A 27,745-nucleotide genomic window follows, 5' to 3' on the forward strand; every position below is an offset into this window, starting at 1 on the left:
CAGGCTTTTGCATGAACTAATGCCTATAGCTTGGAGGAGAAGAGGAACAGCTGGGCAGGTGCTACTGCTGCCTGAGCTTACAGTGAGAGTGCAGTGCCTTGCCTGCCACAGCTGGCCCGTAGAGGTGGTGAGTGAACTTGTTAACCAGCGCGTTGTGAATAGCTGGGCCTACACAGTGGACCTGAAATAGGGACCTGATTGCAGGATGTAGCTCATGTCACTGCTGAGGTGGGGTCATACTGCCAGAACAAGGGAGCCCTGATTGCTACAAAATTTGTTAAAACTGAGGACGTGTCCAACATCTTATGATGAACAAGACGCTTGACTAGTTTCTCACAACTCTAAGATCAAGTGACAGCTGCTTTTTATCTGATGGCAAAATATCTTCAATTCCTTCCACATTTTACTTGCTTGCTTGAACTTCTTGCCAAAGCAAAACATATCAGCTGTACTGCATACTCCATTCAGCCATGTATGGAAGCTTCTTGATTCTTACCCAATGCTGAAGTATTTCATCAAGCCAAATTTTGTCATTGCCATAGCTGGAGATGACATAAGAAGAAATGTAGGATTAGCAACAAATTGTCTTAACATTTGTTAGGGTAAAGGGGAAATACAATCATGAAGAATAAGCTGACTGTAAGTCTTATCTTTTTCTCTTTCTTCTCAAGATGTAGCTACCTAAGGTAGTTAGAACCAATTAACACTGTGGTATAAGTGTTCAAGACAGAAGCATAAATAAAACATCCCTAAACTGGAAGCTAAGTGCAGATATAATATACATTTCTTTTGTCAGCTTTGTACTGGCTATTGTGTTTTAAATTAATTTTTTTTGAGATCAGATATTCTCAATTATTTTTGTACTCTGCTGGTGTTTGTGTCACATTCATTTTGTGAACTTGTAATTTTTGACTCCTTATTAAGTGTCTAACTAGCTATTTTACAGCAAAGAGAAAAAAATTATAACCCTAACGAACACTATCCAGTCTTCTATCTGTAAGCATGATGGCTGCCTTGTGATATTTACAGTTCCACAACATATTTTTATCTTGGTTAAGCAACTTGGAGTGTGTTTTTCTGATTTGGGGTAGGTCATTTGCAATAATGCATGATTTCATATTTCTACTGAGGCCTTTCCACTCTCTTTTCCATTTTATTATTATTACTGGCCAGTTTAATGTAAGGTATTTCAACTTTTCTTGTGAGAGCTTGCTATTGAAGAGAAAGGTCTAGTTTCCATCAGGATATGCAGCATTGCCTAACCATGCCTGAGCTCTCTGCGCAGTGTATCAGAGCTGCTTTTCTGCAAACAGGGTTATTAATTTCTTAAATGACATGCCCATATAAAAATTAGTATTGTAAATTCAGTTTCAGCAAATAAACCATGGTGAATCAAAAAGTTTCAGGAAGCAAAACGAAATGTGTGTTCGTGTACCTGAACAATTTGCTGTATTTTTTGAGGAGTCTTATCGATTCAAGGCTGGATTCTGGATCTTGCTCCATCTCTCTGAGCAGCTGTAGATTTCTCTCTTGGAACTGGAAGTCTCATTAGGATCAGAGTAAGAGATCTTTATTGGGGAATTGCATTTCTCTGATTTTTAACTATGGAATAAAGAGAAAGAATACAGATACTTTGCCTGTGTAGAGTGAACATGGTTATTGCAGTCGTGTATATGTTGAACAAAAATTTGCACAATAACAATAGCTGATAGTTTTTCCTGTGCTCTGAGGACTTTCTTTCATTTTAAAGTTTGGCTTTTACATCACGTACTCAATTTCTCCACTCACATCTAACAGTGCAATTATTAGTAAATTCCCATGAGTAGTATTGAAGAAATATGCTGTCTTAGGGATATTATAAGTTTTTCAAGACAAAAAGGGCTTGGTATCAAAATTATTATTGATTTCCAGTCACTGTAAAGTACACACACATCGCAATAAAGGTTAACTGCCTAGAAGAATGTAAAAGAGCAGCAACTTTAAGTAAAAAGAAATTCCAGCTTAAAAACAAATCAGACTCAAGTAAATGCAGTGAACTGCTTTCTTCTTATCTGGAATGTTTTCTTCATATGGCTACTGTAAAAAAAATGTTTTCTTTGGTTCTTTTTAATGCAGACGGGAACACATCAATATTTAATTTGACCATGAGTAATACATGTATTTCATTTAACCCCAAGTATATTTCGGACTTTGTATGTTTTTATAATGATGATGTGAATTTATAAATCTTTAATGCCCTTAATGCCACCCATATGCTGTGTTGAAATCCTTAGGAATCTGTAAAAATAAAGGTCAAGAAGATAGTTTTGGGCTCCAAAAGCTGAAAACCAACCTAAGCCAGCCTAACAGCTAAAGATTTGTCAGCTGTATCCTAATGCTCCTAAACCTTTGGCAAAACAAATGTTGCCCTTGAGAACTTGCCTCATTATATCTGGGCACTTTAAATCACTCTACAGAAATAATACAAAATAAAATAAAATGTTCTACTTCTAAATAGAAGGCATGGTCCTGGCATCTGTTCTTCTGCCCCAAGTGCTGTCCTTCTGTGCCACAATCAGCATGAACTTTTCTTAGATTTGTGCTTGTGGGCATGTGGACAACTGAAGTCATTTGGAGATGCCAGTTGTCTTCATTATTATATTTTCTTTTATCCTTATCCACTGTCAGTTGCTAAGGATAGTACTAATTTTACTTTGAAGCAGTATGCAGCCAAGATTACTTCATGTACATTTTTGAATCTTAGAAGAAAAGGACAAGAAAAGCCATTGTAAGGAGTAGCATGAATATCTTTTTCACCGACAGAAGATGATGGTGATTCTTCAGCAGGTGGAAAAGCTCTCCCTCAGGTTTTTACCCACACTTGCCCAGTACCTGGTAAAGACTAGTCAGATTGAAGCACTCAGGTGTTCTCATCAATTTACAAAGTTTTCACACCTATTTGAAACCCAAGACTTCTAAAAGCTACAGGTCATTAGTAGTTTGGGGGCTACCTTGCCCATGGGACTTAGAATTTCTGCTTGTCATCCTGCCTTTTGTTGGTAGCCTTTTGTTAGCCGACAATTGCTTTCTTCCTTTCACACCAGCTATTCATTTTGCTATATTTTTTCCCATCCACTCATAGTAAACTGATGAAGCAGCACAGCATTATAATGAACTCCTATTTGGTTAGGCAAAAGTTGGATTGTTGTGAGTAATCGAATTACTCCTCTGGAGACAGGATTTCTAAGTAAAGGGATGAGGTGAGGCGATTACAGCTGTAACCCTTACAAGCATAAAAAGATGTGTTATGCTAATCCTTTGTGAATGGGTTGAATTGAAAGTGAGGGAAATAAAAAGGAATGCTCTTGAAAGAAGAAGGGGGTATGAAAGGACTACTGTGTCATTTATTCCCTTTTCATTCATCCTCACTTGCTATAGAGAAAAGAAATTGTAGCAAACTGGAGTATTTTACCTTTCAAGTCTGACATTCAAATGATTTAATCTTTAACTGCCTTAACTACTGTGTGAAAAAAATGAGGGGGTGGGAAGAGAGGTATAGCAAAAAAAAAAAGTGCGAAAAAGTGCCAGTTAGTATGGGCTGCTTTTTGAAGGTTGCTAAACATGGTATGACCTTATCTTACCTTGTTGGAAAAGCAGCAGAGTGAGGAAGGGGAAAAGAGATGCTGAGGAAAGTAAGAGTTATGCCAAACATTACCTTTATCTGAAAACACTTATAGCTCAAGTGTGAGATCCTTGTTATCCCCAGGCTTGTTTATTTTCTGTTTCCACTCTTTCAGCTATTAAATAAGAGTGCTCTGTCTCAAATTAATACCTGAAAGGACTTTTAAGGGTTCAACTAGAAGGAGAGATGCAATGCCAATTACAGTGTAGTAACTAACTGAATAGAGCATTATAAATATGTCTTAATTTAATAAGAAGAAATGACTTATTTGTTTTTGGACAACCAACCAAAATATAAATGGACAATAGTGTAAGTAGCTTTTGGATTTCTTCTGTGGGGTTTTTGTTGGTTTTTTTTAAGATTTTGAACAATTTTCATTGTCACATTTTTTTTCTTTCCTTTTTGGGTACCTTTTGGAGGGTAGAAAATTGACTCCAACCAGCATTTAAGCACCCAGTCAGCTTCTCTGCTCACCAGCAGAATGGGAAAGAGAATCACAAGAGGGAAAGTAATAAAACCTGTGAGCTAAGAATGGTTCAGTAAGTGAAAAAAGGATTAATTTTTTATTTTAAAAAGGATACAAAGGCAGTCACTCACTACCTCCCACACCCAGTCCCCCACCCAGACAATCTCCAAGCTTTGGAAAAATGGAATTTGTAGTTTTTATTTGAGCATGACATCACATGGCATGGGATGCCCCTTAGAGCAGTGTGAGAAATGAGGAAGCCTCAATGCTGTGCAAGCACTGCTCAACAATAGATTAAACAATGTTATCAGCACTGCTTTAGTCACAAATTGAAAGCATAGCACCCTAACTACTCCAGTGAGGAAGGTTTACTGCACCTCAGTCAGACTTATCCTTATTCCATCCACAGCCAGACAGATTCCTTAACAATGCTTAGACTTCTTGGTCATGCTTTTCAGCATATTATATTTCCACTGAGAATGGAGGAATTTTCTGTAAAATTCCTTCCCTTTTCTAGGTTTACAGTGATGATTCAAATTTGGTGTTCTGGAGTTTCATATTAATGAAATTCTTCATTAGCTTTAACTTTGGGAAAAAGATATCAATGGGCACAGGGGAATGAACTGCTTATTTTTTCCTGACAGATACCTCAGTCTAACTGGAATTTAATAACAGGGCCTTTGTGGGAAAAGGAGAAAAACTGTAATTCCCAGAGTGTGCTACTCCACACTTGCATTTCCCCCAAATTCCTTGAGTTCTGCCTCCCTGAAAAGTCTCAGTTTACTACTCTCTTGCTGTTTTGCTTACATCCCTCTTGAAATTTTTAATGTATTAGCTCAGGTGAAAAGACTTCTTTATCCTTAGAAATTATTCTCAAACCATTTCTGTTCGTTTCTTTGCGGCTGGAAGTACAAGGAGCCCTGTTTGAAGAGGGAGGGATAACCCAGCTATGAACCTAACTCAGCCTAATCTCAGCTGTAATCTTCCCTGATCCAGTGGTGAAGACAGGAATGAAATCCAAGATGGCATAATCTGTTGCTAAAGTATTTGATAAGCCAAGCATGTGAAAAAGGTCTCTGCAAAACTCTGAGCAGGAGTTCTTTAAAGTTGTTACCCACCTGCAGCAGCACAGACATAGTGGAAGTTTTATGGGAGAAGGATATTTGTACATGCCAGCATAGAGAGCTATTTCTTCTGGAGTGATGAGATGACAATTATTTGCCTTTCTCAAAAAAAATTGTTTGATTTGGCTGCTGCTGTCACAATCAGCATTTGTAATTAAAATTTCTTGAATATTAATGGTGCTTTATATCCTTGCCAAAAGTCAAGATTAGTGTAAGATGCTTCAATGTGATGAAACTTGTTTAGAATTTGTATTCACTAAGTGAACATTGTTAAGTCAGTGAGTGTATGAGAATGAAATTTAGTGTTTTGTTGCTCAGTAAAATATTTCGTGTTTCTTAAAAGAGGCTTTGCAAGTGTTCAATAAACAGAGTGAAAATTGATATTATATAAAAAAATATCTTCTGGTGAAAAAACTGATTTAATAAATACCTGCAACATCTATGAATGTTTAATAAGGCATTTTTTTGTTAGTGGGCATAAATGCATTTTGCTGTAAATGTCTGAAAATAAGACTTTTTTGCATATGATTCTGCTGGAAACTTAAAGCAAATGCCTTTAACTAATTGATGAAAAATGTTTCAGTAAGTATTGCTTTTATGTAAACTGATAGTCCTTAAATTGGCATCTTTGTTCACTATGTTCCATGAAGGAAAAGACAGAATCTTGAAATAAGGCTTTTCGTTTGGTAGTTTCCATTAAGAGTGATTGAAAAGTGGTTTTTTTGTTCATCCTGGCATAACCCCCTTGATTTCTGTAGAAGTCCTGCTCTCAAATGCATATAGAGATGTTTGATTTGCCAGGTCTCAAGAGAGTAACTGAATGTAAAGAGTATTTATAATATTTGAAGTAAACTGGAGCATTTTTTTTAGTTTTAAAAACTGTGCTCACCAGTTCACCATGGTCGTAAAACTTTTTTGAAAAGTAAACAGACGTGGAAATTTAGTCATTACTTTGTATATCTTTAGGCTTAATCTGATTTAGGTTCTTTCATTTGATCAGTAGAGGTTACTTTTATAGATAATTTCTTTAAGATTATGAAAAGGTATACAGGCTTAAACACCTTTACAGAAACATCAAGAGTAAAAGTAGTGCAGTACTTTGAGACAGTAATTATTTGATTGTGAAGCAGGGGCAAAGGTAAGGGTAGCTTAAATGACAGGATCTTTGTTGATATTTTCTGTTAAGCAGAAGGTAACACCACTTCCCTCATTTCAGTGATGTTGATTGGCTGTTTCTCTGTGCACAGTAAGAAGGAGGAAGGGATGTACTTGCTCCAGCTGAAGGTGAAGGCTTACAGCAGTGACCCCAGAAGGTTGATCTGTAAATGACTCCAAGCAGATTTGATAGTGCCTTTCAGTCATGATTACTTGCACTGTTTGCTTTCCTCTTCCACCCATCTCACAAAAAGGCAGACAATTTATGCAGAATTAAGAGCAGTTTTCTGTGGTGGCAGCATGTATGGCTGCTCTGGAGTTCCCATTGCTAACCAGCACTAGGGATGGACTTTCTAGAGAGTGTGAAGTAACAACTGTAACAGGTCTGGATTGTGCCTTTGGAAAGAAGGAAATAAATAGGCCACCTCTTTCACTCACAGAGATCCACATTTGGATTTGCTTCTCTTTTTATTGGCATATATCTCTCAGATTCATGTAGCTAGGGATACAATTCCACTCCAATTTAAACCAATATTTTGCAATCACAAATCACTGATTTAATTTAAATTTCTTACTTTTCTTTTCCAGCATTTTGTCCTGCTGAAGCGTTATAGTGATAAAAAGGCTTTTATAGTTTTCGTATGAAGTTTAATGTAGCCCCAAGTTGTTAAATAGTTGCTTCAGAAATACATTATTGTTCTCTACTTTCTGCTTCTTAAATGCTTGAAATATGCAAACGGTTTTGTATTTAATTTTACTTTTTGAATATTTGATAGATAACAGGCGTGATCATGTCAGATTGCATAATGTTTTCAGGTAGTACTTACTAGACTTATCATTACATGAGAATCAGGCAAGAGAAGATCTTACCAGATATTGCCATTCCATTCATTGGCTAGTATTAATTTCCCAGGTGTATGTTTCTATTCACATACTGGTTAAACTATGACAATTCATCTGATTTATGAGAGCTGTTCAAGCAATCTGAAAGTCATCTCCTGTGTTGGTGCTGTTTGAATATGAGGGTGAATCCATCAACCCAAGTTTGACAATTTTGTCCATCTGTCTCTAAGAAAGCTGATAGATAACACTGCTTGGGTTTTAAGCAATAAGAAGCTGAAGGGAACCATTCATTAAAGTCATATCAAGTTAGTCAGTGAATAAAGCCGTTTTTCCCTTCCTTGAAAAGAAAAAAGGCCATTTTTGCCCTGAATGGCCAGGAATACCTGCTTATAAATGGGAACTCACAGTGTGGAGTGGCCAGTGTGTTTCAAAATGCTATTCACATTTGTCAAAGGAACAATGTAAATGAGGTATATACAGGTGTGTCTTACCTTGTGTGCTCAACACTAGAGCACATTGTTTTAATGTCAGTTGTTTAATGCAATCTTTTTTCTCATTTTAAGATGCAAATTTGGTTTTGGTCATTATTAGACATAGCTCAGGGCCTCAGCAGAGATATTTCTGCCACCTCATCTGCAAGAGTTCTTGGCACTCCATCAGTTTAAGGTGATTTTCTCCTCCAAATCAGTCACATTTTAATCAGATCACAACTGACTGAAAACCCTAAAACCAGATTTAAAGCATAAATACCAGAATAGTAATCTTCTTTGCTGACAATCCATTACATAAATCATAATACAATATTTGCATGTTATAGTTGGCTTTGTTTATTTTGATTTGTGTGTGAATTTGAAGCTTTTGTCAAATATATGTTTGAGGGTTTTCCCTTTGATACAATTGCATTTTTCTGTAGAAACTAGCTGAGAAAGCAGCAGCCCAAGGCATATCCGATACAGAGCAGAAAATTTTATCCTCTGGGTAAAAACAACCCAACGCTTTATACCTGTGTAAAGCATCAGCAGCTGAGGGGGCACCAAAGTAATTTTCAAACTGAAAATTACCTTTTAATTTTGCATACTGCACAGCCCATTGCTACCTTTCCTACAGTCTCACTGTACTCTACCATAGCCTGTGCTTTGTGAAGTTAAAAAATTGCTTTTCCTTTATTTTATACGAACCAGTATAACAACAGATATAAAGAGTTCATCTATCTTTAGTCATGAAAGTTCTCTATTACACTTGGTTCCGCATCACTGTCGTGTGTGAATATTTGCTCGAGTAATGGAAATAATAAAAAATCTATTTTTTTCAGATGAGGCAGATTAATTAGAGTTTGAGATTTGAAGGCAACAAAACTTCAGTATTAAAAGGAAAAATGTGAAAAAGTAGACCCAAAGGTTCAGAAAGTGGCAAATACACTCTGTCTTTTTTCTTGCAGGCTTGTTTTGTCCTGTAGTCTGCAGGACTGCCATCTCTTCTTCGTGCTTGAAAGTTTCTTTGACATATTAATAATGTAGGAATATATAGACAGAGAGGCAATGACACAGTATGAAAGGCTTTTAATATCTTTACAAGTGCTGATCTGAACTCAATAATCAATGGCAGTCAAGCCAGAGCTGTGATTATTGGTGGGTTTTTCTTACAGTTGTCATTGCATTAGCTGCATGTTGCTGCAGAGTCATAATGGTTGCATTTCTAGATGTCAGATATGGTAAACAAGCCTGTGGAGAGGCTCTTGACTTACACAGGGTTTACGGCTTAGGCAACATATTTTGGTTGGAAATGCTGGTCTAGCAGAAGATGACAAAGCTTTTAGCCAGCTAAAGGCTGCTGCCCTCACATCACAGCTGGTAGACTAGCACGGATAAGCACCACGGCTTTGGATGTTTCAGTCCAAAATCAGGTGGCTCAGCTTAAAGTGCTGACATAAGACCTTTCAGATGTATTTGGATAAGCAGATTTGGGAGCAACTGCATAATTAGGGTAATGGCTGAGACAGTACTTGCAGCCTGCTGTGATGTGCAGCTGGTTTGGAAGAGGATATTTGCCTTTCCCTCTTGCTCCCAGCCATCCAGCTGCTTAAGACACCTATTAATGCTAAAAAGTTCCAAAGAACCTCAAGAGTTTTGACCCATGTAACTTTCTGTGAGTGGATGCTCTTCAGATGGGAAGGTTTTAAAAGGGAAAAAAAGGAAAAAGTGCACTTCCCAGCCAGCTCAGGGGACTCCTACAAACACTGCACCGTGTCATTAAGGTATCACAGAACTGAAGAAGCTGTGAAAATTTTCTCTAAATGGAAGAATATAACTCTTGTGAAAAAAAAGCATATTTTCTTCTTTCAGAGTATATATACATACACACACACACATATATATATCCACATACATATATATATATATATGTATTTGCTCTATTTTTTGACTATTTGAAAAAGTACCAAATTTTACAGGAAAGAAATACTGAAGGCTGGCAGTCATGACAGTAATAATCTGGGATACTAAGAACAGATGGGTGCTATTAAAGATTATATATAAACTATATATATATAGTATGTATAAAATTTAATCTATGCATGTTTGGGAAAACTAGAACCCACCTCCAAAGGAAGAATTAACCATTTGTTTTCTTGGAGGGTTTCTGCTTATTTTCTCACCTTTCACCATTGTGAATGGCAAAGAACAACTGATGGCTGCTACCAAAGGCTAGATTTAGTACTATAGAAGCTTTAATTTGTATGGGCTTGGTTTTTTGGAAAGAATAAAGGAAAAACTATTTCTCTTCTTCATTTCCTCCATCTTTTGATTCCATCTACAATGCTATTAGCACTGCATTTGATATAAGAAAATTTTTCATCTCATTTTCTGTATTTTGAGCTCGCATTCAGGGTGAGAGTTTGTACTTTTCTGGTGGAGAAGAGTTAAGCTGTCCTTACTTCCTTCAGCGTAATTACACAGCTCTGCATTAACTCTGCAACTCCTACACTACCAGTAAATTCTCACTTGCAATTTTATAGTTGCTTAAATTAGCAGAAGTTATTAATAGAATGCTATTTCCAATAAATATAGCAAAATGTAACTTCAGGCATTTGAGAGTAATATTTTTCCACATAAACCATGTCATATAAGTAATAATGATCATGATAATGTACTTTCTCTGCTAAACTTCTTAAATGCTATCTGGTGGAAAGATGAGGTATTTTGTATATTTGCTACCAAATGTTGCTTTTTAAATAATTTTCTTTTAAGAATTAATTCTGAGCTAACAAGCCATATAGGACTCATTGTCAACACCAGGTGACTTTTCAGTGCAGTGTCTTGCACAGTTGAAATTTTATAACATCAAGAGAGATTTTATCTTTAAAAACACATGCTTTTGAAGGCAGCTTGTTTAGAGTAAAGCTTGAAAGTTGATTGATTTGTAATGTAGCCAAACAGTAACTTAACAAATTATCTCATTAGCAAGATCCTACTGCTTTTATGTGTTCCCAGGAAAAAATGCTGTAACAGGTCTAACAACAGGTCCATTGTGCTTATAAGGTAAATAATCATAGTGACCTTAAGAAATGGTAGCAGTCCATCCAACAAGCAGGTTTTAAATGGCTTGTTGATGAGGTGGATCAGAGTATTATTCTTAGCCAATATCCCTTTCCTGAAAATCAGAGAGTAATAGTTATTTATATTCCATTGTTTCAGTCCAATACTTTACAGTATGCGTGTTATGTATTTCTACATCTGTTCTTTACGTACCCTTTTCAAGGTCTGTTAGTACACATGCCATGAAAAAATTTTGTTTGAAGTTTTAGATCTCTACTTCTATATTGGCTACTTAAAGAAACATATCAAGCTGCTCAAGAAAGCCTTATTTTGAAATTTTTTGGCAAGACACAAACAATTAATCAGATTTCAAAAAAATAAAATACCATTAGACATTTCTCTGAATTTTTCCAATATTTCAAACGTGCAGCTGTTACACTATGAGGTCTGATCTTTTATAACAAGAATTTAATATGTCCAATAGTTTATATTTTAGAAGATCTATAGGATTCTAAAACCCTATTAGGGTTAACACATAGATTAGGATTTTTTCAGGTAAATCTCCTGCCTTTGCTGTTGTTGACAATCTTGTAACAGTGACCTGAAAGAGGAGTTCAAAGATTGAAAAAACACATTGCCAGATCCCTGAAATATGGTATCCTGATTCCTTTCAAATATTCTTTATTTGTTTGGAAGCTAAGTCAGTCCAGAATGGGCGGGGAGAAAAAAGGTTGTGCCATGGATTTTCTGGTGTCAAGTAGACTAATAAATAGACTCGAATTTATCCACAGGTAAAACTCAACAACATAAGTTGTTCTGAATTTTTTGGAGTTGAAAATTCCAAAGGCAACTCAGCCACCTGCACTTCATCATAGGCTGTGACCAGGAGGAGTCTCCACTCTCTTGGGCAGGGATGTTGTGGGATGGGGACAGGCCATGCTCCTCTGGCCATGTTTGCCCTTTGCTTTGAAAGGTGCCATTTCAGAAGCCTTAGCCCACAAGTTTGTCTTGTGTCCTGTCCCAACTGAACTACGAGCTGACAGTGTAGCTTCAGTTTACACCTCTGTGTAAAATGCCTTGTCAGTGTTGCCATCTGTATTGGCCCAGAGATTTTTATGTCCTGGGGGCAGAGTTGCATCACTGAGCCAGATCCCTTAGAGCTAACTTGGTTTATCTCTGCACAAACAACTGTTTTCTGGCAGAGGACAGCAGCCTGCAATTCAAAAGCTGTAAAACCTGTGGATTATGACATTTACTGAACATCCTAATTCGCCATAACCAAATCTTATCCTTGCCATAGTTTTAAAGATAGTAAAGTGCCTGCAGAGTACAGGCCCCAAAACTACGTCTTAGTGTCAAACATAGTAGAAACACACTGATGGCATAATTTTCTCTTTCAATGTGACCCGTGGACAGCAGGGCAGTGTGTTGCAAGAGCATTGTCTCCTCAGCATTGTTCCTGCTCTGGCTCTCCTCATTTGCTCATGTCCAATGTTTCTTAGCTACTGAGGCAAACAGATTCAGCACTTTTTTCACTTGATACTTCTGAATCTATTAAGGTAAACTCCCTGCTAATTGGTCATAAATTCATGGACATTACTGATTTCAGAGCCCTCGTTAATTTTCATTTCAGACCATTATAGCAGCAGAGGCATGGTTCACATGATTCTGATATCCACACAGTTTCCTACCAAAGTAGTACTATCAATTAAGTGATCTGAAAGTCCTGGAGAGTTATAAAGATGTGTTTGGGTTTGGTTTTTTTATTTATTGTATATGACTTATCAAAGCAACATTTATCAACATTTGAGAAGGCTTATCAGCACTAGTCAGGAGCTGGTCTTTTATACATAAATGTACATATTATACTGGAATTTCAGGTAGCATTATCATTATTGTAGGACAAGATATGCTGTGCTAGACTGTTTAATTAATTAAAATGTATATAAATATTTATAAGCTACATGTTCATAATTTTAAAGGTATCCAGTAGCCTAAGCTCAGGCTAGTTTTCTGCATTATCTGAAAGCAGGATGTGTAACCTGTTTACTTGACACCATATTTGTATGCACAGCCAACTGTGAGTCTCCCAATGCCTAACTTCTACAGCTGCTTACACCATCCCAAATCTGACTAAAGAGAGGTTAGCCTGAAGCTGGTTTTTGGGGTTTTTTAGCTGTCAGAAGGGCCCCATGAACAGTGTTTGTGTCCATTTCTGCAGCAATGAACTTTTATGTGGAGAACATAGTCATATATAATTTTGTCCATTTGAAGGCTTAGCTTATAATATCATGAAGCTTTGGAACCTTGAGGGCTCCTTCTATTAGGCTCAGCTGGCAGCATCTGGATGTGGTGACACCTCTCCCTTTTCCCCAGCAAGGGACACTCGTGAGGACAAAATTGGCACAGTATGTTGCAACACAAATGTAAGACAGCAGATTTTATCTAAGCATCACCTCATTACTGTCACCTTTCAGGACAAGTTCAGAGAAGAGGCTGGTGGTGCCTGGGATCTTCCTTTTCACTGGCAGAGCCTGTTAAAACACTCTTCCTTGGGACAGTCATGAACCTGGTTTCTATGGTGACAGGGATGAACCTGACACTTCAGAGCACAGCTCAGGGAATCACAGTTTCTGTTCACAGTCATGTACAATTTTTCTTTCTAATAATGCCACCCTAAAAAATTGGCAATTTAGAATCCTGGAAGCAACAGCTTAGATTGATCCAAACCCCAGTATACTTCTGGCATGCCTTTTGTCTCCCAGAAGCTGTAGTCCAAGAGAAAAAATCTGTAGGAGCTGTAGGGAAGGGAAAATTGTGGAGATTCCTTTCCCACTAAATGTATCTTCATCTTTCAGCTTGAGGAAAAAAAAATTAGTAGTGCTGAACCAAAGTGACCCATGTGAGGATATCTGTAAGACCTCATGAATGATGTGCATAGTCTGCTAGAACAAGTTGCACATCCTGTCCCCTGATCCCTGCAAATATACACTAAAACGTTTTCAGCAGATAGAATCAGCTCAGGCTTTTTTTAAAACTTGATAAAGCTAAAAGTGGTTATGGATCTTCTCTCACTGAACTTGAATCTATTAATCTATTAATTAAATTTCAGACTTATAACAATTTCTTTAATTGCACGATGATTATCACTGTAACAAAGTAGTAAAAAAAATGATGCAGGTGGAACAGTCTTTCTGGGCAGCTGATTAAAACAAAAGGCAATTTAAAAAAAAATATATCAGAGAATCTCACCTGGTTTTTCAACAAGCCCTTTTCTCAGGTGGTAGGCTGACATCTCCAGAGATACCTTCAGTTTCATTTGATGTTATCATGATGTTACCTTGTTGAACTCATTCAGATGTCATTCCTGGATTTAATTAAAAGTTTTTGAATGTCACATAACGAAAGTGCAGAACAGATTATCTTGAGCACAGCTATTTTGAATATCAAGCTATGCAGCAATAACACCAGTTTGTGAGAATTCAAAGATCTGCCATAAACAGAAATTAACATTCAAAGAAAATGCAGTGTAATAAAATAGCAGCTTTAATCATGCATAAAATTGAGTTTCTTCCCTCGCTCACACAAAGGAAACCCAGAATAAAATGCTGTGAATGTTGAGAGAGTCAAATTGTATGGTGAGAAGGTTAAGTATAAAAATGTTGTTCAAAATTTCTGATTTAAAAGCTGTCATTTGGAAGGCTGGCTGTTCTCTTGGTGGTAGCATGAAAACAGCCCTGCAAAATCCTACCAGAATTTTCTGCTTGAATAATTGTGTTTGGATGAGCAAGTAGAATAACATTATCTGAATTCCTACACCATCTTCTTGGGAAGGTATAGGCGAATAGATTTTGTGCTGAGTGTCATAAATTCCCTGACAATTTTGCAAGGCTCTGTGTAAATTTTGAACCACAGAAGGAAGGAAAAGACAGGAAAGAAATATGTACTGTGACTGGATTCCTTATGCCACAGTATATTTCAAAAATTAAGTGTAAATAATATGCATACGCTCAATTTTATTTGTAGATATTGAATTTTTTTTTCTGATTAAAAACGTGGTGCTTGATTAAAAACGTGGTTTAAAAATTTAGAGTAATTAAGTACATCAGGATATTGTGAGAAGATGGACTCTACCTCACCTGTTTAGAATTTTACTGTCCCTGAGAGAGTTAGCTATACTAGTCTAATTTAGTGCTGTTCACAGTTGAACTTCGTGCTATTAATCATGGGAGTTGACTGATTGAATACTCTCCTAGTATCTATGAAAACAAGGAGAACAACTTATATGGTGACTGTTACTGGCTATGTGCAGAGTCAGTTTCACTGGGTACAGTTATTTTATAAACTTTCCGAATGGGACTGTGGGATATGATTGTTGTTGCTGTTCATTAGTTCAGAAGAAAGGCAAGTAGATAAATTGCTAAAATCCAGTGTTCACCTCTCAATCTAGTTCATAAATCTTCAGTATAGGCTGCTATTTTTGTACAGGCAGAAAATGTAGTTAACACTCTGTTTCAGGTCAGAAACTGTTCTTGAAAATTTTATGGAAGATGAGTTTGCATGGATTGAAAACTGTTGGGTTATCTCTTCTCAGATTCACAGGAACAAAAATGCATATATTGATATGCAAGGCAAAGACAGAGTAAAAATTAACACTTAATTCATGATCTATTAGAGTAAGGTTGGCCAAAGGAATTATTAGTCAATAGAAAGTCCATTTTGTATGATCATGATTCTGTTATCATGCAAGGTTCTTTCTCAGATCAATAAATTACCTTTTTATAGAGTCTGATGTTCAAGATATAAGAGAGCATTGCAGGACTACATTACTAAAAATGAGCATTAAAAATTAATAAAGCAGGTGGTTTTGTATCTTAAGTAATTTTAGAGCATTTTTGCCCTTTTTAGAAATATACAGTAGTTAATTCCAGTCATCAAAATAATTGTATCTCTCCAATTTAGAGATTTTGTGTTAAGATGTTGTCATGGACCATGTCAAAGGCTTACAAAAGTCCAGATAGATGACATTTGTAACTCTTCCCTTGCCCACTGATGTAGCCAGTCATTATAGAAGGTCGCTCAATTGGTTAGGCAAGATTTTTTCTTTGTGAATCCTTGGTTACTTGAGTTGTTTTTTTTGGAAAAATCAGCAGCTCAGCCTGCAGAAGAGCCCCTTCAGAGAACTAAATCCTGGTTGTCTTGTGGAGGGTAGAGAAAGCATGTTCTCAGAGTAAGCAGAAGTTTGCTTGCCACTATAGTCCTTGTGCAACCAGCAGCCAGGAGATATTCACTTACAGGTTTAACATGTAGACACAAGGTTTCTCTGTTTTTCTCTCTGGTTATATATGGGTAAGATCACACATGGGTATTACAACACACTTTGAGCTATCAAAGTTAAAACACAAGTAATAGGAAATGCTTTCAAATTCATAAGTTTCATTAAATTATTCTGTGCTACATTCAATGGCTTCCTCAAAATAATTATTGCATGCAATACATACAGATTACAGTGTGATTTATATCTATGATTATTTTCATGTAGTCCCCAGTTGTAGAGTTTACTCTAAAGGATGCATATATTATCTGTTGCTGGAAATATACATGTAATAATCCTGGCTTCATTTAAGTTCAAAGCAATTTTTCTGTTGATATTGGCAAGACAGGTATCATTTTACCAGTAGATTTTAGCATTTTGGGTATAGTTGGCTCATCCATTGATTATACTCTTAGTTAGTGTATGACTATTCAATGACATTTTCCTCAACTAATTTAGGACTCTGTGGTGCATTTCTAGTGGGCACCAGCTTCAACTCATAAGTACCCTTAAAGTTCATGGGATGAGTTACTGTCCCTTGCTTTAAAATCCTTAATGTAAGGAAACAAGAACAAATGGTCAAGCAGTAGATATCCTTCTGACTTTCCATTTTTGCTTGAAAAACTTGACAGAGAGCTTCATTTTGAAGTTACTGATGATCCAAACCAACTACTTGCTAGAGTGTGTATAGTAAAACACCTGTTCCTAAGTTAGCCAAATATGTAAACACCCTCAGTAACCTTCCCTTCAGATTTTCTGAGATATGAATAGTTGTTCTCCTCAAGTTACTTTTCTGAATGAAACAGCTGTGTGTGTGGCCATGCAATAGTTTTAAACATGACTCTGAAAAGCATATATATTGAAATTTTCTCTATCAAGTTCTAAGGGTCCTGTCTTTCTCCAGGGAAGTGTGAAACAGATCATTCTTTCCCCTTCACCCTCTCATCACTAATACTCCTTTGAAAATACCACTGTCCTGATCTAAGCTTAAAGCCTCTACTGTTGGATGTATTTTTGAGCCTTCAAGTTTTGAAGTGCATCTTCAGGTCAATCCCTGTCATTCATATTTTGAAATCTCTCAGAGACTTGGCCTTAAATTTCCATCCACAGGACTAAATCTCTTGCTCCATCCTTAGTTATTTTGCAGATTGAGTAGCTCTTACCTTTGCTATGTCAGAGCTGGCCACCTGCGCTCACATTGTACAATTCCAGACACAGCAAATATCCCATTCTTGCACACTCCCTGTTTACCCTTCCCATGTCCTTGCTGTTTCTCAGTACTCCATATAGCAAACATGACTTTTTTTTCCCTATTGGTATATAAAGCCATTTATATTTATCTTAGATTTGTCCTTTGACTCTACTGATTGGCCTTTTGTCTCTACTGCTTATCAAATGTTCATTCACATTTGTCACATCCAGCCCAGCTAACCCTGGACTGGGAGTTGATTCATTTAAAGCATTGAGAATGTTGAATACCTTAATCTTCCAGCTCTGCCTCAAAAGTCATGCCCCTCATTTCCTCTGTTAGACAACATCATATGTGCATCCGACATTCATTCTAGCTAGTGTGTGTTGTACATGCACACATCTCCTGCCTGATCCCTACTTTTGTCCCTTGACACCTCAACAACACATATAATGCAAACAAAAAATATAGTATTCATTCCTCACAGGTTATGTATGCCAGTGTGCATGCAGGCATGTATTTACATACAGAAGGAAACATTTAGTATTTCTCAGCAGATAGAGTTCAAGCTGTAGGTGAGAGAGATGATTATAATGATGAATTCTTATGATGATGATTAAGTTTTACGATTAAAGCACTACCAGACCTCTCACTGTCTGTCTAGCTCTCTTGTGGTGTCTGGAAGAGAGCACGTTCCTAACTCAGAAGGTTTTTCTGAGGGTAAGTTGTTAATACAGGTTCAGATACTGCAGAGATGAAGGTTACAGAAATAAGTAATAAAGAGTCATTTTAAATAAGAGCATTATCCTTCCCTCAAAGGGTACTTTGGGTTCCTACACATGGAATACAAATAGAAATGGTCTGTGAAACATGGTTAAACCCAGAAAGTATTAGTTACCAATTATCCCTGATAATGACTATACTGGCTTTTTGAATGGAGTCGATTTTCAGGAGAGCAGTAGCCTTTCTCTCACATGACTTCACCTTGGTTTTTGTTCTGCTGCTTTTGGTGACCTGTTGAGAGGCATCCTTCTTTCAGACTAAGGGATACTTTCTGTGTAGTGACATTAGTATAGTATAATGATACCAACAGCTTGTAACTTATTCCACGTGAAGATGCTGTGAAGGGAGAGGTCAAGTGGCATTGGGTGGATGCTGGGTGGAGTGTGAGAGAAGAAGGGCCAGAGGGAGAGCAAGCACATGTACCCATTATTGCCAGTGAGTAGAGGAAAGGCCACAGCCTTAGAAAGCAGAAACTAGAGAGCTGGAAAGCCTTTTCTAATCTACAAGTAAGCATCTCAAGCGATTTTACCCCTTGCTGAAACCTATTTTTTTTTTATATATATATATTTTTACCAGGCTGGAAAAGCTCTGCTCCTGATCCTTTTTACAGCAGGCTGTTATGCAAAGAGGTGCAGACTGAATGGTTGTGTACTTACATGTATATTCTATTTTTCTCTCTGCTGTAACCTGCAGCCTCAGCCCACTCAGCTGTGTTATGGACTGGCTTCATCTCTCTGTAGAACAGTGGCTTGTGGGGTATCTTTCAGGGCCTATAAACAGAAATAAAACTACTGCTGACTTTAAGCTTGGCTTTGTGGATGACCTTATTTAGAGAATCAAAATTCCCAGTAGAATGCAGATCTCAGACCAGATGCTGTAAGGTGAATTAATGTACAAAGGTGGACTGAAACTGCATGGAGGACAGAAGTACTGCAGTTCACATTGTGGCTTGGAAAGAAGTGTTTTATTATTTGTGCATAAATGTTTTCTTACTATTCAGTGTTAAATACTCCACATTTAATATCTGAAAAAAATAACATTAAATGAAATAATGGTGGTAAGTTGATAGATAGTCTCTGCTTTGTCTTCTGCTTTTTAATACAGTATCTTATTTGGAAATCCAGGTACATGAACACTTCTGCCTGTGCAGTGGCGTGCGTGTGTGTGTATATATACATATATATACACACACACACACACACACGCACGCATTTATTCAGCTGTATACATACACATATACTTGCTGTTGCAAGGAGGGCAACAAAGACAGTGTGGCCTTGAGGGGAAGCTGCATGAGGAGCAGCTGAGGTCACTTGGTCTCTTCAGCCTGGAGAAGGGGAGACTGAGGGGAGACCCCATTACAGTTACAATTTCCTTGTGAGGTGAGGCAGAGGGGCAGGCACTGATCTCTTCTGTCTGGTGTCCAGGGACAGGATCTGAGGGAATGGCCTGAAGCTGTGTCAGGGGAGAGTTAGGTTGGGTATTAGTAAGTTGGTTCTTCTCCCAGAGGATGGTTTGGCACTGGAATGGGCTCCCCAGGGAAGAGGTCACAGGATCAAGCCTGACAGAGCACAAGTGTTAGTACAAAACCCTCAGGCACATGGTGTGACTTTTGGGGATGGTTCTGTGCAGGGCCAAGAGTTGGACTTCATGATCCTTTTGGGTCCTATCTGACCATGCTTATTCTATTGTTCTGTTTATTTTATGGTCTGTCTACATATATATGTGCAGATGTTTAAACACATGATGCTGGTATATATATTTTTACTACTTTATTAAGACACACACATATTTGAAAATTATCGTCAAAAATTATTTCCTTGTCTCTAGTGCTTACACATTTAAATAACTTCTTTTTTTAATTAATTTAGCAGCAGCAACAGAAGAACCTGAGGTGATTCCAGATCCTGCTAAACAAACAGATCGAGTGGTGAAAATAGCAGGAATAAGTGCTGGAATTCTGGTATTCATCCTACTTCTCCTTGTTGTCATATTGATCGTGAAAAAAAGGTAAGAAAATTATCTGTGCTGATTGATCTTTTTTTTCCCCCTCCCTATCAAACAAGGAGGGGGGATGTTTTTTACAGGTCTTTAGGAAAAAAAAAGTTTTGGGACTGGTAGGTCCTTTTGGTCAATTTTTGGATTAGTTTCTTGTGTTTTCTTTTGGTTTTGCTGTGATTCTTAGGATGTCTTTAAGGATAGGATTTCTTTATATTTAAGATTCCGATAACTATGCATTTTCTTGTATTTATTGCCAAGGATTTTTAAGTTGGAGATAGAAGAATGTACAGATTGTTAAAGTGGGTGGAATTGAAATTCATGGTGTCTTTTTTATTTTTTAAAGCAAAGGAAAAATAATAACTTATTGCACTTTTCATGTTTTAACCACTTAATGAATATTATTTTCTCTATGTGGCTCTAATTAGTTATTTGTTATTACCCAACTTGAAAAATAATGTAATTTTATACCTCTATTTATGCTCTTGTAAACCTGGAGTTTTTTCTTAAAAGTCATAGTGCATCACTGTAAAATTATCTAGTGAGTCCTTAGTGCATGAAATTGTTTAAAAGTGTATTAATTTGAGTGAATTTAAATTTTTTTCAGTGCTTTCTTAGACAGTAAGCAATATCGCCATCTTCTGGCATTGTTCAATGCTATCCCTACATCCCAGTCCTCCTACCTGCAGCAACTTGTGCTATCCTATTGCTTGGTCAGTGTTTCAAAGCCTAGCCTTCCCAGTAGTTGCAACTCTTTTAACCTGGCATAGAAGTCCATGCTATGTCCCTATAATTCCGTAGTTATAGTATAGAAACTAATTCCTCTCTCTCCGTGCACCCCCTCCCTGGTGATTCCCCTTCACGTGGCACAAGCTGATTTCTCTTGGATAGAACGAGCCCTTTGCCTTCCCATGGTGTGTGCGTTGCATTCCCTTGCCTTTTGCAGAAGTTATAATAAAAAGTATTTTTTGTGATTGTTGCATATAATCCTCTGAAATGCAGCTTGCTATTATTTTTATCAATTAAGATCATTCTATATGTTATCATTGCTGGTTTGCATTAGATTTTTTTTAATTTATTGCCTTTTTACAATTATCCCTGGAGATATATAACTTGGAGAAGAAACGTCTGCATTAGAAACATTAGGTATGCTTATAGTGTTCTGTGTTAGTTAGCTACATATGTGATTTTTCCCAAAAGTGCTTTTACTTTTCTCTGTTGTTTACCTCTGTGGCTGAGAATTTACACATATGCAAAAGGTCCAACTCACCATGTACAAAAAAGACATACAGTCAGCCAGTTGTCTTTATTACACGACTTTTGAAAAACAAAAGTGAAGTTGTTTTTCAGCTTTTAGGAGGAAATCTCTATATTGTAGCTTTGTAGCATGGTATGTGCTGGGAAACATCATCTTAGTGAGTGTTACAGTGGTCCCCTTACGTTTAATAGAAAATTCTCTGTGTGTTCACGTGTGTTTGTGTGTGAGAGAGGGACTGTCTAACACTACAGAGTGTCAGTCACTTCCAGATGTGATTGACTAGTTTTGCAAATAACAAACAAACAAATCCATGTGTACATTTTTCCTATTGTTTTTGCCTCTTTCATTCTGAGTCCTATTAGGCTCAAATTTTCGCTATTGAATTGTTTGACCAAAGTGGGTTAATTATATCTGTGAAGTGATATTTTTAATTTTCCCTTTTCCCCCATTTCCCTCCTCAGAACCTGTGAAGGCAGTATCCTTTTAGAAATTATCATCATCCTATAGCACATAACATTTCTAAACTCCTGTACTATTTTGTATTCTAAATAGGTGAGAAATTAACCTGCTTAATGAATCTTTAATGTTTGGCAATTTTCCATCATGATAGTTTAATTGGTCATCTGTTGCATATGTTGTAAGTGTGCCATTCTCCTCCACCTCTGCCTTTAGTGAAAATGGGCACTTTTTTAATACCAGCTTTAGTCAAGGTCTCTTAAAAAAACATAGAAAAACGGTGTTCCTGAGTTAAATCAATCCATCTAGTGAATCAGGGCAATTCATATAATGAAGGCAGAAACAGCTGAAAAAACTCTGACACCTTCACACGTACCAAAACACACTTCACTTAGTTGTGGTGGGACTAAAAACCGATCCGTCTGAATCATCCTCTGTAGTGTACCTATTCAGTGATCCATTATGTAGTATCCCTTTTGGTACCCGAATTGACCACAGCTTATTAGATGGAAAAGTCAATAAAACAATGGTTTCTGCATTTTTATTAGTTTATTAAGTCGTATGCACAGCCACCAGTATCTCAAATCACTGATTAAATGCAGCATTACATTTTATTGAAAAATGGAGTACTAAGCAGTTTTGTTTATGAGCTTGAGATGTTTTAGGCTTCGCCTGATCATTTTGTACAAATTGGTTTGAAGTTTTCCTGAATGAAGCTCTTAACAGCTTTTAAAGACTTCTACTGGAGTAATCAAACCAGCTAAGAAAAGGGATACTGCATCTTTAACAAGCAATGCCATTTTTATTTTCGAAATCATTGTTGGACTATTTCCAAATGTCCTTCATTTCCTTCCATTTGTTTACCTTCCATGTTTTTAATGCTTAGCATGACTACATCAGCATTTCCAATTGTAAGATTTTCAAATAGAAAGCATATGTTTGCGTTCAGGAAATGTGTGGTGGATATGCCAGTACACACGTATCTGCTGGAAATGTGCAGCTTTCTTTAAGATGTGTGTACTCATATAGCTATGCATTGTACGCATACAAACATATACGTATACAACTGTGTACTGATAAATATGTTAAAGTGAATGACAAGAAATTGTTTTCTGATTAAATGTATTTATTAATGAAACCCTATTTTTTGTGACTGAAAAGTAAAAAGCATATCTGCTGCACAAGATTTGTACACAGCTGTTCATTTGTCATGACATCTAGGCGGTAATCATTATATTATGCTGAACTGCATGTTGAAATTACACAATCCATTTAATTTTCAAAATTTTTGGCAATAAGTGAAATCTCAGCATGTAATTTTCTCAAGTGATCTTTTTAAAAAACAAATCATTTTTATGGCTAGGGTTTTTTTAATTTTGGTTTTGTTTTGTTTTGTTTTTAATTGCATGGCAAAGTAAGGCTAGTTTGTGCATGAGCAAGTTGATATGCTAACCGAAGAAACATGAATTTTTTCAACTTTTTTTTAAACGCACATTTCTCTGCTTTATTGGATGTGACAGAGTCACGCTTTTCATTCACCATTGCTTCTCTTTTTCCACTGTCTGTGATTTGCTTGCCAGGAGGAGCTACTATTCTTACTCCTACTATCTGTAAGTAGAATACGGGTGACTTACTATTTTATGTGTTTTAAAGATGCAGTATCCCTTTTTAAAAAAGAAAAACAGTCTCTATAATTTTTCCAAAGTTTTATTGATAGTTACCTTTCCTTGTTCTCAGGCTTGAAAAATTGCTTGTATCATTGTTCCTGTTATTCTTACCCTGTTGTTTCTTTTTTTTAAAGGGATATTGTATTTCAAACTGTATATTGAGACTTAGCTTTTTGCTACAGTTTTTTTTCCCATAACTATCATTTTAATTTATTACAATCATAATTTAATTTGCATTATGATTCACAGCAACACATCACACTAAGGAAAAAAGATCTTTTCCCATTTCCTAGTTAGTGAATGGTGCCAGTAAATCACCACCTGTGTGTCTTCAGAGTATCAATTCAGGGGTGGTCTCGTGTACCATTTTCCTATGCAGGTTGTAGGCAGATGCCAAATGTTTATAAGTAGTTTCTGGTCTGCCTCTTCTGAGTTTGAGGTGCTTTGCATACACATTCTTAAGTTGGATCTTATTTTATGACATTGGTTTGTATAAAAGTTCTGCTTCATTGAAGCAAAACTGGCTTTTTTGATACTTGCTGACCAAATGAATTTTTGTGAGGACTCTTGACAAATTTGTCTGTGATTGAGCAAGCAGTTACACACATCCTTCATTTTAAATAAATGCATAAAGTGCTTGACTTCAGAGGAGTTCTAAGATGCACTCGATTGCTTTGATGAACTGGTGGTGTCTGATAATGATGCTCTTCCACATTTTTAAGCAGAATTCATTTACTTCTTTAAACAAACTTAAATTTTTTTTAAAAAAAGGCTGGTTTAGCTAACTGCCATTCTCTGATTTATTGTGACTAATTATAATTTCCTTGTTAAATAGCAATTGCTTCTACTCAAGATAATTAACCACACAGCTTCATCCAATGATGGAGCACCTTTCCCCTCCAACCACTGTAACGCCCACCTGAGCAGATTCATCCAACTGAATCCTTTAGCAGATAATGAGAATCATTTACGCTTTCTGTCAGCCTCAAGTTCTTTAACCTAATGATTCGCTTAACTATCATGAAGCATAGATTGCATGTGCCTATAGCTGAGTGAGGGAAGGAAAAAAAAAAAAGGAAAGGAAAGGAAAAAGAAGTTGTCAAACCCCAAGGGAGCCCGGAGCGTTTGAACAATAAAGCTGTCCTCCCATTTCCCAGCAGCTTTGAGTTGCAGTGCTACAACACAATAGGCCTTTTTAGGCATTGAAGCAGAGCATAAGAATTAGAAAGTAGCTACTGTAATAAAGGAATAACGTGAAAGCCTTAATAGCTGTTGATTTATTTAGCATGGCTAGCAGGTTTTGTTACAAAGTGATGCTTCAAAGAAAAGCTTAATATCATCGAGACATGAGATGTAATAGTCTTTTTGTTCTGTTTCTGAGGTGACGTTAGAAAAGGGTGATCTTCAGTGTATAGAGACTGTTTGAAACGCTTTGAAACTTAAAAAACTACTTTGAACTAGAAATGCTAGTTTTGTGAAGCCTTTGATAGTATTGGGAACCAGTTATAAAGCTCAAGCGGTTTCACTCTTGGAAGTTCTTATGGTCTTCATTTGTTCAACCAGAGCATCACTTGAACTGGCTTCTCTTAAGTTGAAAGGAATGTGTGGAGTAAATGTATAGAATAAAGCATTGTGGGGGGACATTCAACATATTTTTTTATTTTTCGTGTAACAACTGATACAGAACCCCATCAAACAATAGTTTGATTTAAAAAAAGATAAGTTTAGAGACCACCTTTGAGATTTTTTGTAGTGAGAATGTTACTGAGTAGTAGTTTTCCAACTATTCCATCTGTAGATGGAGCAAAAGAGGGGGGGAATCTGACAAAATAAGACATGAGTCTGATTGGTGGAAGAATCTACTATTCACAGGAGGGCTTTATCCATCCATATTCTACACTGTGGTACCTCATCATGAACCAAGACTGTTAACTTAAGAGAGAGCCCTGTAACATTTTCCTAATTATGCATTAAGTACTTCTTGCCCTACAGAGCAGTGTAGGTCCTTTCTGGTGAACTCTCCCAGGATTCAACAAGTACATGGATGCATAATCTTCACAAAATCCCAGAGCAGTTTCTGTTGGAAGGAACCCTAAAGATCATCTAGTTCCAGACCCCCTGCTGTGGGCAGGGACACCTTCTATCAGACCAGATTTCTCCGAGCCCCATCCCACCTGGCCTTGATCACGTCCAGAGAGGGGAGGTCCACAGCCTCTCTGAGCAACTGCTGCCAATGTCCCACCTCTTTGACAGGAAAGAATTTCTTCCTAACATCTAATATTATAATATGCAATAGGTATCTAATATTATCCTTGTCTGCTCTTAAAATATGCATGAAATATTTAGAGTTGGCCATCATTTTAGTGAAGAGAAATGTAAGACAAACACTGTCTAAACAATTACCAGAGCATTTGATGGTATTCTATGCAGAAAAAGCTTATGAAGATAAGCTGTGTTTCAAACATACATTTTCAAGAACTCAGTATATTCAGTGATGATTTTGTCTCTTCCATGTGGTGTCAGATTTATCCATCTAAGCAGGTTGGATATATAATGTGTCATAGTCATGGCTTCAGCTGAAACCAGGGAGATTTCAGAACACTTTGATGCCTGTTACAGGTTTCTGCAGAACCAAGGCCCACCCTCATGCTGCTCTGCATACTTCCTGCTACTTGAGATACATGCTTGAAGTTATAATTAAAATATATTATCTGCTTCCATCTGACTCCTGGAGACAATGAAAATCCCTTCCACTTCTTTCTCAAAGGGAAAGAATTGAGCAATATTTCTGAAGTGTGCACTTTAGGGGCACTGGCTGTTAATTTGAGGGGCTTAGTTGTACAGATTAGGTTGGTCTTTAACTGTGATGTAGTCAGAGTGTAAGACTGTTAAAGTCAAATTGCAATGTTCCCAAACTTCATGAAAGGGTAGAATGATAAGGGTGGTTTTGTTTTTCAAAGAACCAAAGTTAAATTCCAGGACCATAGTGTGGTATTATCCTCTTGTATCTTGTATATTGAATGGGCAATACAATCTTTCACATAAAATGTAATATAAATACTTAATATAAATATATATTGAATGATTATGCTTCTTTTATTACTTCATAGGTTTCTTGACTAACAAAGTAATTTAGAAGGTTACATGACTCTTTTTCCCAACAACGCAAGCAAGGGGAATGTATTATCCATTTACAGAATCAAAATAGATATTTAAATGGAGATGGTTGATAAAACTGCATGCACAGATGCTTCTTATTTGTCATTTCAGTTAAAATGTAATTATATTCTCTAATTTGTGTATATTAGTATAATTACTCCACAGGGAAAAAAAAAATATTGCCAGAGTACAGAAGTAAGCACTTCCATTACAGCATTTGTGTGTGTACAGAAAACACAAGACCATGACTGTTTCATAGCAGGGTGCACAGTTTTATCACACGCTGAAAAAATTGCACACAAGGAAATAAGTCAAACTTATCAGTCACTCTGGATTATGGAGAATGATTACTGTAGACACTAATATTCATCAAATATTAAGGTGGTTTACTTTTTTTTTTTTTTGGCTGGGCAGCAAACTTGCAAAGAAGCGCAAGGATGCCATGGGAACCACCCGTCAGGAGATGACGCACATGGTGAATGCCATGGACAGGAGTTACGCCGACCAGAGCACTCTGCATGCAGAGGATCCCCTGTCAATCACATTTATGGACTCACATAACTTCAGCCCCAGATGTAAGTAGACAGTTATAAATACTCCAGAGTGTAGGTGAATACAGAAACAAAGAAAACAATTCTGCTTTTTAAGGAAAATTTTTTATGCTCCAGGTTTTCCAGGAATGATGGTAAAGCAAAAGGTTGAGTAGGGATGTTTGTATGTTGTCCTTATTTGAATGTGACAAATTATTTTATTAAATATTTGCATGTGCTTTCACTATGCAATGATATTTGTTTTAGGGAAAGTATCATACTTCCAGAATACCTCAGTTAAAACTTGAAATTGAGTTTTCCCTCATGAGACTATTTAATGCCAGCACGTTAAATATTACTGCACAACACCATGTCTGTAATGAATAATAATATGAGATCCAAATTAATTTCTATTTTTTTGGCGGTAAGGACATTACAGCAGAAGGAAACATTGACAATTTTCATTGCTTGTGGAGTTTAGAAACAAGCTTGTTAATATATCTACAAATGTGTTCTATATTTGTATTCGTTTTTTGTAGACATGCCAACGGTCTGGTTGGAAAAAGTTTGGGTTTTCTGACTGTTGAGGGTTATAGTTGCCAGTGTTTA

General features: G+C 36.8%; 1 protein-coding gene across 5 annotated transcripts in view; it reads left to right on the forward strand.

The window, feature by feature from the left end:
• PTPRK (protein tyrosine phosphatase receptor type K) overlaps nt 1–27,745 on the forward strand; it is a 296,457-nt gene that overhangs the window by 239,005 nt on the left and 29,707 nt on the right. For 3 of the 5 annotated variants that reach the window (XM_054279018.1, XM_054279017.1, XM_054279019.1), the window contains exons 13-16: nt 19,940–20,078; nt 21,171–21,212; nt 23,361–23,390; nt 27,021–27,181. In XM_054279018.1, the coding sequence (XP_054134993.1) occupies nt 19,940–20,078; nt 21,171–21,212; nt 23,361–23,390; nt 27,021–27,181 (372 nt within the window). The remainder of the gene's footprint in view (nt 1–19,939; nt 20,079–21,170; nt 21,213–23,360; nt 23,391–27,020; nt 27,182–27,745) is intronic. The other 2 variants (XM_054279016.1, XM_054279020.1) reach the window with 2 other exon arrangements.

This window comes from Melozone crissalis, unplaced genomic scaffold, assembly GCF_028551555.1.
Source record: "Melozone crissalis strain CALT ecotype California unplaced genomic scaffold, PUWL_Pcris_2 ptg000027l_1, whole genome shotgun sequence".
Classification (NCBI taxonomy): domain Eukaryota; kingdom Metazoa; phylum Chordata; class Aves; order Passeriformes; family Passerellidae; genus Melozone; species Melozone crissalis.